General features: G+C 37.2%; 1 protein-coding gene across 1 annotated transcript in view; it reads right to left on the reverse strand.

The window, feature by feature from the left end:
• Nucleotides 1–16,320, reverse strand: part of plekha5 (pleckstrin homology domain containing, family A member 5) — a 216,047-nt gene that overhangs the window by 18,772 nt on the left and 180,955 nt on the right. Inside the window, exons 7-9 of the mRNA XM_048610267.1 lie at nt 12,021–12,121; nt 9,469–9,584; nt 4,619–5,116 (exon numbers count right to left, since the gene is read on the reverse strand). Coding sequence (XP_048466224.1) covers nt 4,619–5,116; nt 9,469–9,584; nt 12,021–12,121 — 715 coding nt within the window. The remainder of the gene's footprint in view (nt 1–4,618; nt 5,117–9,468; nt 9,585–12,020; nt 12,122–16,320) is intronic.

Raw genomic sequence — 16,320 nt, forward strand, 5'->3', positions numbered from 1 at the left:
TCCATTCATAAATGATGCAGGAGAGTTAAACAACTAACTAATCAGGGAAGATGATCCATGAGTAACCCACCTTCAATGATAGAGAGTGACACACAAGACAATCCGCTAGCCTCAAGGCCACCAATACTGATAATTGTATGTTAGAATGGCTACAATACAGAACTTGACCCAAGAAAACTATGTCAATTCTCCTAAAGAGCAAATAAACTTGTCCCACATTTGTGTCATTGCCCACAGTCCGACAAATTCCTTGATCTTCAGGTGTTTATCTAATATCCTCTTCAAAACCACTACTTCACTCCCAGGTAGTGTAATCAACGTCCTGATCTCTTGCTGTATAAGCAAGATTTTCTGTGTGCTGACACTCGTTCTTTTTCCACTCATCAGTGTTCTGTAATTTTCAACCCTTCTGCCAATGGGAACAGTTTTAATGCAAAACTGGTCTGAAGAATTTCATAGGAATACTTGCCAGAAATTTTTATTTAATGGCATGTCTTCATGTGTAATGTTTCTCATTTGCAACTGACTCCTACAGACCAGGTAAAATCTATATTAACCTGGTTGAATAATCTCACTGCAGTAACTTGCTGTCTAGACATTACTATTAGAAAGTGTATCTGTCAAAGATGCCTCCAGCATCTCATGGTGTGCCCCATTAATTTAAAATTTTCTGCCCATAAAGTTGCTAGAAAAGCGTAAATTGATAATGATGCAGTGGTGGTGACCAACGAGACAGTGCATTGTTTGACTAATATAATTAAGAATTGAGAAAAATGCATGGAAATGTCTGATGAGGAGAGTGAGCATGTGTGTTAATGTTAAATCAGGCACAGAAAACGAACAAAAAGGGCAGTAAGATGACTTCCTATGTTGATTGCAACAAAAGTAAAATATCAACTTCACCCTTTTTAACCATTCGGGAGCTTTTTGAAATGGCTGACTGCATTCTCCTCCTCCTCCTGTACCTCTCCACCGTTGTCCAATTGGGTGCGGGTTGTGGTCATCTGGGTTCAATTCTTTGCTAACTGTATCTACAGCACCATCTAACATTGTTTCAGTTTCCACTTCCACACAATCACTTGTAATGTTCCTCAAGGATTTACTTTTGATTTCCATCCTACCTCTCACTGACTTGCTGCCAATTGGTGATGCTGATGAAAACTCAGGATTCATTTTCATAGGTGCATTAACAACAAACTCAATTTCACTGCTAAATGAAAACCGAAAGAACTGTGGATCCTGTAAATCAGAAACAAAAACAGAAGTTTCTGAAAAAGCTGAGCAGGTCCGGCAGCATCTGTGAAAAGAAATCAGAGTTAATGTTTCAGGTCCAGTGACCCTTCCTCAGAATAAATATTCTAAGGAAGGGTCACTGGACCCAAAATGTTAACAGTGATTTCTTTTCACAGATGCTGCCAGACCTGCTTAGCTTTTCCAGAAACTTCTGTTTTTATTTCGATTTCACTGCTGCCTTTTTCAACTTCTCCATAATTGCTAAACCAAACATTTGTAAGTCCTTCTTCAAACTTGATCACTCTCTTCTCCCTGGTGAATATCATTACACCTGAACCCAAGATGAGCTTCCAACCATATACCTACGCCATAACACAGACTATCTATTTCCACATCCAGATTGCTCATCTACCCTTGCCTCAGATCACTTACTGCTAAAATGCTCATTCTGATGTTCTACAAATAAATGGAATTAACTATTCTGATACATTTCCATATAGCTTCACATTATACCTTCTGTAAATTTCAGGTCATCCAAAAATCTTGTTGCCCATGTTTTTAGGCAAACCAAGTTCTGCTCACCTACTATCCCTACGCTCACTGATCTACATTATTCAAATAATGCCCTGATTTTGAAATGTTCATCTTGTTTTCAAATCCCTCCATGACATTGACCCTCCCCAAGCTGTAATCTCCTTCAGTCTCACGCTACTTACTTCAAGTTACATACTCTTATTAAATTTAGGCCTTTTGAGCATTCCGGATTTAAAATGCTTTGCCAGAGGTAACTGTCCAAGCTTTAGAATTTCCTCATAAACCACTATAGATACTCAATATCTACACGTCTGCAAAAGCTTTTAGCCACCTGGCCAAATACTGTCCTATGTCTAAAGGGTTAATTTTTCTTTATAATGCGATGGTGAAGGTCTTTGGAACATTTCATTCAATTAAAGGATCTACATACGTATCTTATTCTCAATTAGATTGAAAAAGAAAATAAATACAAAAGTAAAACAAAAGACTTGATATTCTTAAGAGTTCAGGTTTGGGCCAAGGAATTTGATAGTCAGTCATTTAAAAACACATCAATGAACAAGTACTTAAGTTGTTGATTTTTGGACTTGGATTTCTGCTGTGATTTTACAGACATTAATCGCATTGTACATTGATGTACACATTCATGAAAATCATAGGACAGCTGATGACAAGATATCATTTTCATGAAGTTAACAACAAAGTAGCTTAAGGGTCTTATGGCCTAGTTTTGGTGTCACTATCTCTGGGCAAGAAGATCCAGGTTCAAGTGCCACATGCTCCAAAGGTGTGTCACAACATGTCCAATCAGGGTGATATATTTAAAAAAGCTACATGGCTCAATGATTTACACATTTGCAGCAAACTCTGCCCCATCAATTTAACACCTCGATTACTATCATGTGAAACCTCATATCAAATTCTGTCATCAGATAAAAAGTAAACTGAACTGAATAATGCAACTACCGACCTTAATTGTCCACAGAAGACATACAATTACTGATGTTAAGTTTTGTCTCCTTGTTCTGAGTTTAGTGTGTGTTTTTGGCACCGGGGTCCTTTATTATTTCTATCCTTCAGTGACCACTTCTGTTGTAAAAATTATTTCCTCTCATCCTAAACCAAACGAATTATATCTTAAGTATTACAATTTTCTAAAAACATACAAAGGCTCTCCTCATCAATTTCAATGCCTAGATACAGAAATTATTTAAGACAGGTCAGTTGCTGACAAATCTGTAATGGAAAAACTGGGAACAAAGTTCAAATATTGTTCCAATAGAACTATGAGAGGAATGTGCAACCTGTAGACATTCTTCACATTTTCAAAATACTGTAGTTTTCATAATACAGCTTTCCCTGAAAATGAATCTGAAAGTTAGGATGCATTTTATACATGGTACCACATCAAAATGGGTATTCTTGGAGATCATTGGGAATTCCTTTTCCAAATAATTACGAATTATATTATATGTATTAGAAATATTACATTTCAATGGAATTTCTTTTAGATTTTATAATCTACCTTAAATCTTCTAATTCTATAAATACCCTCATGCAATATGAAGCAAAACATGTTCCACTTGTGGCACATCTGATGTTATTTCCAAGTTACTTTCAGCTAATGTCCATCACTTACAAATGGCCTGTCAATGCCTCTGATAAAATTACAAGACCTTTGCTCCTGGAAAGAAATAAATTTGCTCCAATTCCAAGCTTTGTCAGACAAAAGATGACAAACACCTCACAAATGCAAGCTTGATTGATCAGTAAATGCTGTCAACTCATTCTGTCCACTTCACTATCTCACATTTTACAAGTCCATAGGAACCAGTTGCTCAGTGAAATAGGATGTAGTGGAACTTTCAGCTTAGTTGGACTTACTCACTGTTTCTGTCAATAAAGGGTCACTTTGACTGCAGTACTGGGTATGTCTAAATGCATGATACATGATGAGGGGGCAATTTTGACTAATGACACTTGAAAATCAGAGTGAATATACTATTCAGAAAATTATGACAATTGCACTGTGAGGTCAAATGACATACACAAGTATTTTCAAACAGCACTCTAGAAGTGTCACATCTCTCTGAACAGAGGCAAAATAACCAGACAAAGCTTTAAGAATGCTACTTCCTCACTACACTTCGTAATAACTGAAAGGACATGAAGGTCAACATGTCTCCAAGCTACACAATTTTTCTAACAATACTCAAAATTTACTCAAGTATGCCATGTAATCTAAGCAGAATTCAAGTTGTAGAAAAACCAAATGAAAACGGTGCAAAAAATTCGAATACACAAGACCCAGAATCACTGCTATGATTTTTGGTACAAATAACAAAACAAGTTCATTAGGAAATTAATTCCTGCGCAGCTCAAACAAGTTATAAATCAACAGTCAACAGCAAGTTACCTTCCAGCCTCCTGTGGGAAGCATCATAGTATGATGTACAATCAAACGTTTCTCTATCACATCACGTTTTAAGGACACTTGGTGATGATAAATCCAAAAAAAAGCAGATTGGATATTGTCACATTCCACTTGCAATCACTGTTGCTCAGTTATGATAGTTAATATCATGAACTGTGAATGAAGTTGATATAGGTATGTCTCCTATCTATGTTAAACAAACAAGCTTTTAGTCAATGTAAATCCTATTTTTGCAACCACAGAATGGAAATGATCATGAAACGTCTAATTTAATTGATGAATATTATTGTACATTTATAAGAGGAAAACCTGACCGGGTTGCAGAATCATGTATCTACTTACCATGTACTCTTAATAATAAGCTTTGAATTACACTTATAAGTATTACAAAGAATTATTTAAAAGAAGCCCCCATACCTTCTAGGTTCTTCCTCTTGGCCCTTTCCTTTTTGAGTTCTCACCCACTGCTCCAACTGCACCATTGAATTAGTCCTTTGAATGCCCCTTCCACTTTCATTTAAGCTAACCAGTCTTTCTCTTCCAGTGTCTACATTTTCTACAGGAGTACTGACTGGACAAATTGAACTTTGTTCATTGGAAGCACTTGTACGGAGAGATTTGTACTCTTGAGATTGAACGCTGTTGGTACCTGGCATGACATTGCCACTCTCTGATTTTGCAGGTTGCGATTTTATACTATTGATTTTAGACAAAGGCTTGTGCTGGTCTAGTCCTTCAGTCTCAAAACGATATTTATCAGCATGAGTGATGTTCGGATTGTCTTTTTGTTGAACACCCAGATTGGGGTCCATATTTTTCTGGTTGTTCTGAAGTTCAGGCTTGACTAGCATTTTGTGGTTTGGAACATGGATGACATCTTTAGGAGGTACAATTTCAGATGCTAGCTTTTCAGTCCTGTGGGTGAGAGAGGGAGAGTTAAAAGTAGGCTTGTCATCCATATCATGCAACATTGTTCCACAACCTTTGATCTGAAACAAGTCAGACCTTTTTTTTGACTTCATCTTGAAGCACACACCTTCTGGCCTCAGCAGCACATCTCTTTCCTCATTTAAACATTATAGTGAAACTGATTAATGCACTAGTGAAATTACAGACAAACGAGCATTTTTCACAAGTAACTGGTCTTGAACTAGAAATGTGTTGTGCATTTTTAAGAATTTCTGCTAACATTTGTTATGTTGCTTGTCTAACTGAACTTACACCACCTTGAAACTGTAACTAGAACAAATCTGAGCTGCAATACAGGGCATTAAATCAATACACAGAGGGGAATAGTAAGAAAATACAATAGTAAGTGGTTATGAGGTAAATTTCATGATAAAGAAAAAAGGAATCATTTATGTTGTTTCAGCCAAAACAAATCCTTCTCTGTACTCATCTCCCGAAAAAGTATGCATGCAGAAAGGCAACAACTCTTTATCAACACAAATTGAAATTACTGGAAAAAAACCCCGTAGGACTGGCAGCATCTGTGGAGAGAAATCAAAGTTAACATTTCGGATCCAGTGACCCTTCTTCAGAACAAATGGAAGCTATGAAACGGTTGGTATTTATGCAGAGTATGGGGTGGGGGGAGGGGGGAAGAAGTAAATAATAGATAGAGATGGAAATGGAGAGGAAAACAGTTGGCAAGACAAAGGAGTGGATAAAGGTCTGGCTGGGAGAATTAATAGCTTCTAATGGAACTATTAGAGGTTGACAATGGATTGTGTGTGGTAGCAGCCCATGTGATGACAAGGTCTGGTGTGTGGGGGTTAGGGTAAGGACATGGGAGAAGATGTTCAGGCCCTAAAATTGTTGAACTTGATATTGAGCCCAGAAGTTTCCAGACTTCCCAAGCAGAAAATGAGGTGTTGTTTTTCCAGCTTGCATTGTGCTTCGCTGGAACACTGCAGCAAACCTGAGACAGAGAGGTTGGCTAAGGACATGGTGATGTTGAAATGGCAGGCAACTGGAAGCTCAGGTTCATTTTTGCAGACAGAAAGTAGATATTCTGCAAAGAGCTCACCCAGTCTGCATTTCGCTTCCCCAACATAGAGGAGACCACATTGTAAGCAGTGAATGCAGTAAACCCGTTTGCGTGAAGTGCAGGTGAATTGCTTGTTCCTGGAAGGTGTGTCAGGAACCTTGAATACTGAGAAGGGAGGAAGTAAATGGGCAGGTGTTACATCTTCTGGGATTGCAGGGAAGGTATTGTGGGGGGTTGTTGCCAATGAAGAAGGTGTGCACCGGGGGTCCCAGAGGGAATGGTCCCTGTCGAAGGCTGGCAGGAAGGGGAGGGGAAATACGTGTCTGGAGGTGGCATCTCGCCAGAGGAGATGGAAATGCCTGCCAATGATCCTATGGATGTGGATATTGGTGGTATGCCAGGTGAGGACAAGGGGGATCCTATAGCAGTTGTAGGAGGGAAGAGAGGGAATGAGGGCTGAAGTGCAGGAGATGGCCACAGGGCCCCCAGTTGGATCCAACTCAACTCCTGCACTTCAGCCCACACACCCCTTCTTCCCTCCCACAACAGCCCCTTGTCCTCACCTACATTCCACCAACATCCACATCCACAGGATCATTAGCTGCTATTTCCTGAACCTCCAATGAGATGCCACCGCCACACACATATTTCCCTCCCCTTTTTGTCAGCCTTCCTCAGGAACTGTTCCCTCTGGGACACCCTGGTTCATTATTCCTTCACTCCCAATACACTCCCACAGCCCCACAGCATTTTACCCTGCAATCACAGAAGGTGTAGCACCTGCCCGTTCACCTGCTCTCTCCTCACCATCCCAGGTCCCAAACACTCCTTCCAGGTGAAACAGCACCCAATTGGGAAACCCACTGGGTGACCGCTTTGCAGAACACCTATGTTCTGTGTGAAAAAAATGACCCTGAGCTTATTGTTGCCTGCCATTTCAATACACTGCCTTGTTCCCTGGCCAAAATCTCTGTTTCAGGCTTGCTGCAGTGCTCCAGTGAAGCTTAATGCAAGCTGGAAGAACAGCACCTCATTTTCTGCTTGGGAACTCTACAGCCTGCTGGCTGAGTTCAACAATTTTAGGGCATGAACACCTTTTCCCATGTCTTTACCCCAACCTCCTCACACCAGGCCTTGTCATCACATGGGCTACTACCACAAACAATCCATTGTCAGCACTAATAGTCCCCATTTGCAACTATCTAACCTCCCAGACTGACCTTTATTCAATCCTTTGCCTGTCCAACAGTTTTTCTCTCTCTTTGGGTTCTTCCTCTAGTTATCGTTTACTCCTCCCCCCTCCACCAACTCCATACTCTACACAAATACCAACATTTTCCTCGCTTCTATCAGTTCAGAAGAAGGGTCACTGGATCCAAAAGGTTAACTCTATTTCCTCTCCACAGATGCTGCCAGACTAGCTGAGCTTTTTCTAGCAATTTCTGTTTTTGTTTCTGATTTCCAGCATCTGCAGTTCTTTCAGTTTTTTTGTTTAGTGTTTACCAATTCTTTAGGTCTGGGGCATTAAATGAAATTACAAAATATACATTTTTGAACTTCAATAAAAAATAAGCTTTCAATGGCACACATCTGTTCCCGATTACACTAAACACATATCTATAAATTACTGATGAATTAATTATCTATAGAGCCAAATCATAGTTTGCTGAACACTGAAGGGAGATAATAGGAGAAATTGCTTTCAAAAGTTGGCTGATGCTATGCAATGGAAGACTACACTGATTGACATTTTAATCATCCTATAACTTGTGCCCTGCTCTCAGTAGTTTACTTCGGTTTTAGGTTCTGTAATTACCCAAGTGTTAAGTTATGGGATGATGTGTCAGTCATAAGAAGCTATAATCATGCACAGAGTTGACTAGAGAAAGGCCGAAACTAATAAAGTTTTGCCGAAATAGAAAAACAAGCAATATCCCACTGTCTGAATGGTGCATTCATAGAATGTTACAAGGATAACTATGTAAATCAGAGATCATGACTTCCTACATGGTAAACGTGAATCTGTCCTCTGCATAAAAGAGAATCTATAAAGTTGACCTACCAATTATTATTGATTGCAGATCACATTCCCAAAATGTTAATAGGTATAGCAACTCAATGACATTTTTATTTGCTTTTATGGAAAAGGCAAGACAACTTAATGGTGGTAGTTGATCTACATCTGTCAGTCTAGTAAGCAGAATAAATTTGTTGGATATCCAGTCCAAAAAAAAAACTTAACTAAGAAGGCAGCAGCAATTTGTTTTAACATGGCTCCAAGAATATTCAAACATGGAACCTTCAAAGTAAACTTTCATAGGATGGACAATAATCCTTTGCTATAAGACTGACATCTCAAGAGAACTAGGAAGGGCAAAAACTGGATTCTTACCAGAGACAGATACATCTGTAAAAGTCAAATGTTAAATCTTCCACATTAGCAGAATTGTTGTTTTATTCTCATCTTCTTTTCAAATCACAATCTCAATTTGATCAAAGAACTGTGAAATGATTCTGTGCTAATGTCAGTCGCATTCATTGATCCCACATCTTAGGTCACATTACTATGGCTAGCAATTTGAGTTGCCCCTATTTAAACATGTTATTGAGTATAATGTCATCTAAAATAGATAGCAGCATCCAGCAGCTCTAACTTCAAATAGGCTGATCAGCCAATCAGATTTAAAAATTCTGACAGACAGCAAACCCGGAAGGGAAAAGCATGGATTATAATAATTCACTTTTCAATTATTTTACAGAAAAATTGCAGGTCGGGGCATACACACAGAATTACAACAATGCAAGAATATAAAACAAACAAGAATTAAATTACTTCTTGAGTGAGACCACTAATTTTAGAATTCTACTTTTTAAGACATGGGGAGGCTATTCAACAGCAATTATGATTTAGTACATTCTTAAAAACAAAGTTGCATCTCATTCAAGAAGGGTTAACATTTTCAATATTTTTACACCAAGAATAGTGCACAGAAAATTGAAGTTTATGCCAATTCATTGGTTGCATCTGGGAGGAATGCAAAATGCATTCTGCAGACTTTCATGCTTAGACATGCACATGCAGAAGTCAGGACTTGGGTCAAGTTTACACAGTAATGACAATATGCTTAAACGATTCTGCCAACATTACAAGCACATATTTCTGAAAGTGGTTATATGGTTTTGGAAATATGCAATTTAATTCATAATTGGTTCCATAACTTTTTTTTTGTTGAAGGGGCAAGGGAATGGTCAGAGAGAAATTCAAAGTCAAAAGTACCTTTTCACAGGTTCTGTTTGAACAAGGGCCGCTTCTATCATAGCCTTCATCCAGGATTCCATTTCCTTGGCTGTTTCAGTATAGAAATAATAGGTCCGCATATTTGGATGAGAAGCCTGATCAGAAATTACAGTGATTACTAAGTTAAATGACTCCTGTCAAAAAAAGAGAGAAGCAAATCAATGTATAGTTAGGATAAAATCACTATTACCTGAAACAAATCCAAGTAGAAGTCATAAATTTCCAACTCTACTGAACATATACCAGCATAATTACGATAATTTTTACATTAAGTCAAGCAACATAGTAGAAATGGTCATTCTATGCTATGTTAAAATCATCTTCAGTTGCTGAGGTTTCAAAGAAATTGTCACAAATTCTTCATACCTTCCTCTCTTAGTTCCTCATTCCACTGCATGATTATATTGTATTATACTTCTTTGGTTTCTATCTTTGTCTGATTCGTTTGCACTCTTTCTCCATCAGATTTCCTGCATTTCTGTATTACACAAAGCCTTTGAATGCTACTCACACCAATTGCTACCAATGTACTCAGGTCTTCCTGCCTTACATTGGTTGGCCCTGTTCTGAATTGCTTACCATAAGATGCGTCTTTTATCAGTTATTCTAATATACAAACTTAAAACAAAATTAAACAAGTGTATTGTCATCTTGGTTTGAAATAAAACATACTGAACTTGAAACATTAACTCATGTTTCCCTTTCCACTGATGCTGCCAAACTTGCTGATTTTCTCAAGCAAGTTTTATTTTAGATTTCCAACATCCATGGTATTTTGCTTTTATTTAGGAGAGTTGGGATGTTAGAAATAATTTATCACACCAGAAATTCTTTTCTTTAATATGAGAAGTTGCTTATTTAGCTTACAAACATTTTTCTATTTTTTTGACTACAACTTGCACTAAGATGAAACTTGCTTTGCCTTCCTAGACACAAAGTTCTAGGTGCAATGATAATGAATAGATACACTTGGAAGGGGTATGAAATTTGTTCATCAAGTGACTCGATGCTTATGTTTCTTTCATTGTCTAATTGTACTTGATTGTTTACCAGCCTTTTGATTCGGGATGTACTCAGCAGGTTTTTCACCAAAACAATTCTGACCGCATCTAGGGCAATGTAAGAATTTTCTGGTGGAAGAAAAGACATTCATCTTAGAAACACTCAGATCAGGAGATCTGAAAAAAATTCAATGGTCACCTGCTTTCATCAGAAAAAGATATCTAAATTTTTAAAGGCTGCTTAAATCTTTGTCGCTTTCGAAGTATTCATACCCAGACTTTCCACTTCTGTTTTCTTTTGTAGCATACCAATTCTCTAAAATAATTTGAATTGAATATTTAATGTGAAGAATAATTGTCTGATAGCATGGTGTTTTTATGCCTGTCACTGAAGAGTGTACAGTGTGTATCCTCTGCAAATCCTAGTTTGAATGCTGTCACCAAAATGGCTAATTGTTGCAACATGCCAGTTCCCCTTCAAGTACAAGTGCACATTTGCAATCAGAGAAGGCAATCGACTGTATATGAAACTGTAGTTTGTTGTGAAAAATATAGTTGGGAGAGAGCGGAATTACAATATTGACTACTAATTGAGTTTTTTTTGTTAGGTGTTTCTTTTTTTTTTAAAATAGATGTTGGATTATGATAATTTTCTTTTTATGAGACGTGTGTCAATCAGCATATTTTGGACACCGTCAATTCAAGCCACATGCAAAACCTAGGCAACTGTAATCGAAATGTTGCGCATCAGGGCTCTTATCGTTCAGTGGCTGTGTCCTGATCTCTGAGGCTGAAGACCTGGGAGCAAATCCAACCTACTTCACAAGTGTGCAGTAACAGCTCTGAACAATTTGATTAGAAAATTTCTAAATGCTGAACATACTTACTTGGCTGTTTTAAGTAAATTCCCAACAGCTGGGCAACATCCAAAGGTCATCAGTCGCTCAAAAGAACAAGGCAGGTCAAAAATAAAGATATATTAATAGATGTCACAATGATATTCAGAGACACAACAATGATTTTGGCAACCACAACAGTTTGTTCATGGTTAAATTGAATAATTAAAGGATAGAATTTAACAATTTATCTTCATATCAAAGTTGCAATGTTATTACTTTTATACCATGTCAAAAACAATACTGAAATTCAAAGGGAAACAATTTTAAAACTTTCTTTTCCCACCGACGGACAGACAAGGTTCTGAATCTGGGATTATGTTAAAACATAAAACATAACAAATCGACAAGATGAGAATTTTAAATTTATATTCAGTGTTTGTCCATTACATGACACATTAACAGTAGAACAGGTTAAAATACAGCTTTCTTGTTTATTATAGAACATTCAGTATTTAAAAGAAAGTTATTGAAAAAGGTAGGTTTAAAAAAGCATTGCTCACTAGTGTAAAATGAGTTAGATATTTGCTACTGAAATAAATTCTAATGCTTTTGTTATATAGGTCACCCCAGCTTTAAGCTCTAGAAAACAATAATACAGAAAGGACCATGTTTATGTGATATAAACACTGACCTTGAATGCATATTTGCGGTTTATATGATCCTCAGGGCTAACTGGAGCTATCTTAAAACTAGGTAGAAGAATGCTTCCTAGAATGCCTTCTTCCTTTTCATCTGTCAGAAAAGAAGCAAAATCAAATCCCTTTTATTCCTCAGCTTGCATTCATAAAGCATCTATTACTTACAAATAAATCCCAAAGTGATTCACAGAGGTGCTGCTGGACAGAAATGGATGCCAAACAATTGGAGAATATGTTAGATGGTGTAAATCAAAGCTTTGTTGAAGAGTAGGCTGCAAAAAGAATCTTAAAAGGTGAGCACGATGAAGCAGCAGGTTAAAGTATTTTCAGGTTTTCACTCCTTGGAATATAAAGGGGTGGAAATTATACTTCAGTTGCAGAGTGTTGTGAGCAAATCTTATCGAGAACATTCAGTTCTGGGCACTCAAAGCACTGGAATGATACACTTGTTAAGGAACTTCAGCACTCCTCCAAAGGAATACCAGATGTTAAATGAGGTGAACAAGCATGTAAACTTGGACTGCATTCCCTTGGGATCAAAAGATTAAGAAGTGGTCTAATTGAAGACTTTACAACAATAAAAGGTATCTGATTGAGTAGGTACAGTTATTTCTTCTGCTGGAGTAACATGGGCAAGGCAGCACAATAAGAAAATTAGAATTTCACCATTTATGTAAGGAACAAGAACTTTTTTCACAAAACAGGTAGTGAAAATGTGGTTATCTCACCCTCCCAAAATGATGGTTTATTGAAAACTTCAAGAAGATATCGAGAGACAAGGCATATGAAGGAGTTGAAATATTGAATGGTGAAACAGGCCTGAGGGTTAACTATATTACATTTTCTAGAGTTTCAAAGAATCAGAGGTGATCTCATTGAAACTTACGAAGTACATTCAGGGACAGACAGGGTAAATGCAGGTTAAGATGTTCCCCCATTTGGGGAATCGAGAATTGAGGGTAAAATTTAAAAAATAAAAGGGATGCTTTTAGGTCTGAGATGAAGATGGGGGTCAGTAAAAAACATTGAAATGTTTGATCAGTCATGATTGTGTTGAAGGGCAGGGCAGGCTAAATGGGATGAAAGACCTACTCCTGTTTCTATGTTCCCTCCCTCTTCATGTGTTGATATAACCAAATGCTATATTACCACATCCAAATCTATTTTCACAACCGTTTACTGCAGTTTTTTTTTCAATTCGTTCATGAGATGCAGGCATTGGTGGGTAAGCCAGCATTTACTACCTTACATTACTTGTCCAGAGACAGTTTAGAATCAATCTCATTACTGTGGGGCTGGAGTCACATGTAAGCCAGACTAGGTAAGGACAAAGTTCCTTCCCTTAAGAACATTAGTAATCTAGATGGGCTTTTATGACAATTGACAGTGGTTACATGGTCACCATTAGGCTGACTTTTGAATTCAAATTTTTAAAAATTTAACTCAAATTTCACTATCTGCCATGGTGGGATTTGGATTCACGTCCCCAGGACGTTAACCTGGGGTTCTGGATTTCTAGTCCACCGACATTACCATCATAACACCACCTCCCAATTTCGTCTTATTAATTTTATTCTGTTCTATAGTTCACTTCTCACAGTTAAAACGTGAACTTATTTTGTCTTTTACAATTTATCGATAAAATCCTAGTTGCAAAAAACAATTTTTGTCAAACAAGTTGCCACATTCAACATAATAAACAAAAGCAGTATATATAAATATGATACACACTTACTGTTTTCGACAAAGTAATTTAACTCAATTTGTAAAATAAATTCTCAGTGCATGGCTTCTTTAACTATTATTTTAATCAAAAATCTAGTCAAAAGGAGCTGCAGGCTGTTTCAAATACCAGCAAAGAAACTGACAATAATAGTGAGCATTTATGATTCACAGAGAATAGTTTATACTAAAATAAAATTGCGATTAATGCAAATTTGTAGGCAGAAAACTTGTTAAAGAAGCACCTTGGAATTTTTTTCTCACGAAACAGATCTACAAAGAAGGTGTGCATTGCAACCTAGTGAAACATTCAGAAGGCAAATACTCTCAGGATATGTTCAATTACAAAACACATTTACAGCTGACACTTAACAGATAGACAGTTGTCCAAATAAACATGTGAGCATATTGTTGTCCCAATATGGCAGTTTAAGAGATATTCAATTTCCGGATCAATGCTGATGTGCAAAACCAGTCACACAGCTGATCTAATACGTAGAGGTCATTCAGCTAAAAATGAATTATGCAGCCTAAATTCACTTATCAGTTTTTGGTGCACAGTCTCGAAGATACTTGAAAATGTGTATCTAATATTTTACGTCATGCTAACATAACATATCTTTATGTATTTATAATCCATGTTTCAGCTAATAAAGGGAAAAAAAAATGTTTCTGCTGATAGGCCAACTTACTTGCCCTATTATCTTCAGGGTACTTATTGAACAGATGGAGAGATGAAGCCCAGGAGAAATTTAAAGATCAGAATGGTTTGAAACATTCAAAGAGAATATATTAAAAGCAAAATACTGCAGATGCTGTAAATCTGAAACAAACAGAAAATGCTGGAGAAACTCACGAGGTCTGGCAGTGTCTGTGGTGAGAGAAACAGAGTTAACATTTTGAATCTGATGAGTCTTTTTCAGAACTCCTTATCCTTAACATATCTGTAACAACTTTTATGGCCATTTAGGAGATGTGCGTGGGGCAAAATCCTGATTGAAGGTTTTAAGGCAGGGTGAGTTGAATGAATATATAATAGGAGTTCTTTGAGCAACAAGGACATCACAAAATCTAAATCTGAAACTCCCTAGAATCCCACAATTACTGTACTGTCTCCTACTAATTAATATGTACAGAAAATCTTTGGTAATATATTCAGAGGACTGAAACCTGGGAAATCTGACTTTAAGAAAAGAGAATGAAATACCAACAAATGGTACATTAATGATGGCAATAGCTTTGGAGGAATTTTATATAATATATAGACAAGGGAATTAAGGATTAGGGAGGTCAGGCAGTAAAGTTTGGTCACTCTATTATCGAATCGTGGGGTAGGCTTGATGGGTCAAATGGCCTACTCCTGCTCCGATTTCTTATGATTTTATAACAACTTGTTTTGAAGGACTCACTTCCATTATAATAGGAATGACTGGCTTTATTTTCTGAGGAGGGATCATGGTAGTGCCAAGTGTCACATAATCCAAACCATGAGACAGCTCCTACATTTGCATTTTGGAAGACCTACAAAGAGCTAATTGGCTAATTCTACTACTATTCCAAAGTTGCAAATAGTTTATACAGCTCCAAATTTTATCCTGCTGAACAGATATTTGAAAGCTGGTAGAACACCAGCTGGTAGTCATTGGTTTTACTGCATGATCAAAGATGGCCTGTTTTTGTGCGCATTGAGTCAACTGTTGGGTGTTCTAGCACGTTGTAGAATCGAAATACAGGCCTCCAACACATGTAATGCTTATATATGCATCACATAAAATTCTGAAAATGAATGGACTAAAATTGTTATTTCAATACTTTGCATAAATACTGCATTTCTGAAGAGAGCCTTTTTCTTTGGAGTTTTAAGTTATTTTCCTTTCGCCAGGTCCCTGGCGCTGTGAGGCAGCAGTGCTAACCACTGAGCCACCGTGTTTTCTATAGGACAACAATATGCTTCTTTGCAGTACCATAATACTGAAATATATTCCAGCCATCTAGTGTTAACAAGGCTTTAAATTAACAAGATCAATAAATGTTTGGAGAACTTATCATCAGAAATGGACAGTGAAGTAATGACTCAATTAATCTAAAAGGCACTAAACTAAAATACAATAAAATTATGTTTCATTGTGCATTTTCTTCTACCATCGATCGGTAGAGACACTAAACATATTAATCCTCAGTATCATGCACGTTAATGAGCCATTTGCCCTTCTCAAAATAAGTTATTACTACAAATGAATGAGTATTGAAAGAAATTTTATAGTTATAGTACACTCCAAATGTATGAGAATATCAATATAGGGAGTGGAATGTTCTTAGCTGGCACTGTGAATATTTTGCTTCATTCATTCATATGACATGGTTGTCACTGGCTTGGCCAGCATCTATTGCCTTTTGCAAACTGCTGTTGAGAATCCTTATCAAAGGTAGTAGGATATTAGCAGATTGTACAGTGAATTCCATGTAAATGAAAATTTTTCCACTTCCCACATCATCTACTTTTTGAACATAAAATGTGCTAGAGAAACTCTAACAGGTCTGGCAGCACCTGGCAGAAACAGAGTTAACGTT

Source organism: Rhincodon typus, chromosome 22, assembly GCF_021869965.1.
Source record: "Rhincodon typus isolate 14 chromosome 22, sRhiTyp1.1, whole genome shotgun sequence".
Lineage (NCBI taxonomy): Eukaryota > Metazoa > Chordata > Chondrichthyes > Orectolobiformes > Rhincodontidae > Rhincodon > Rhincodon typus.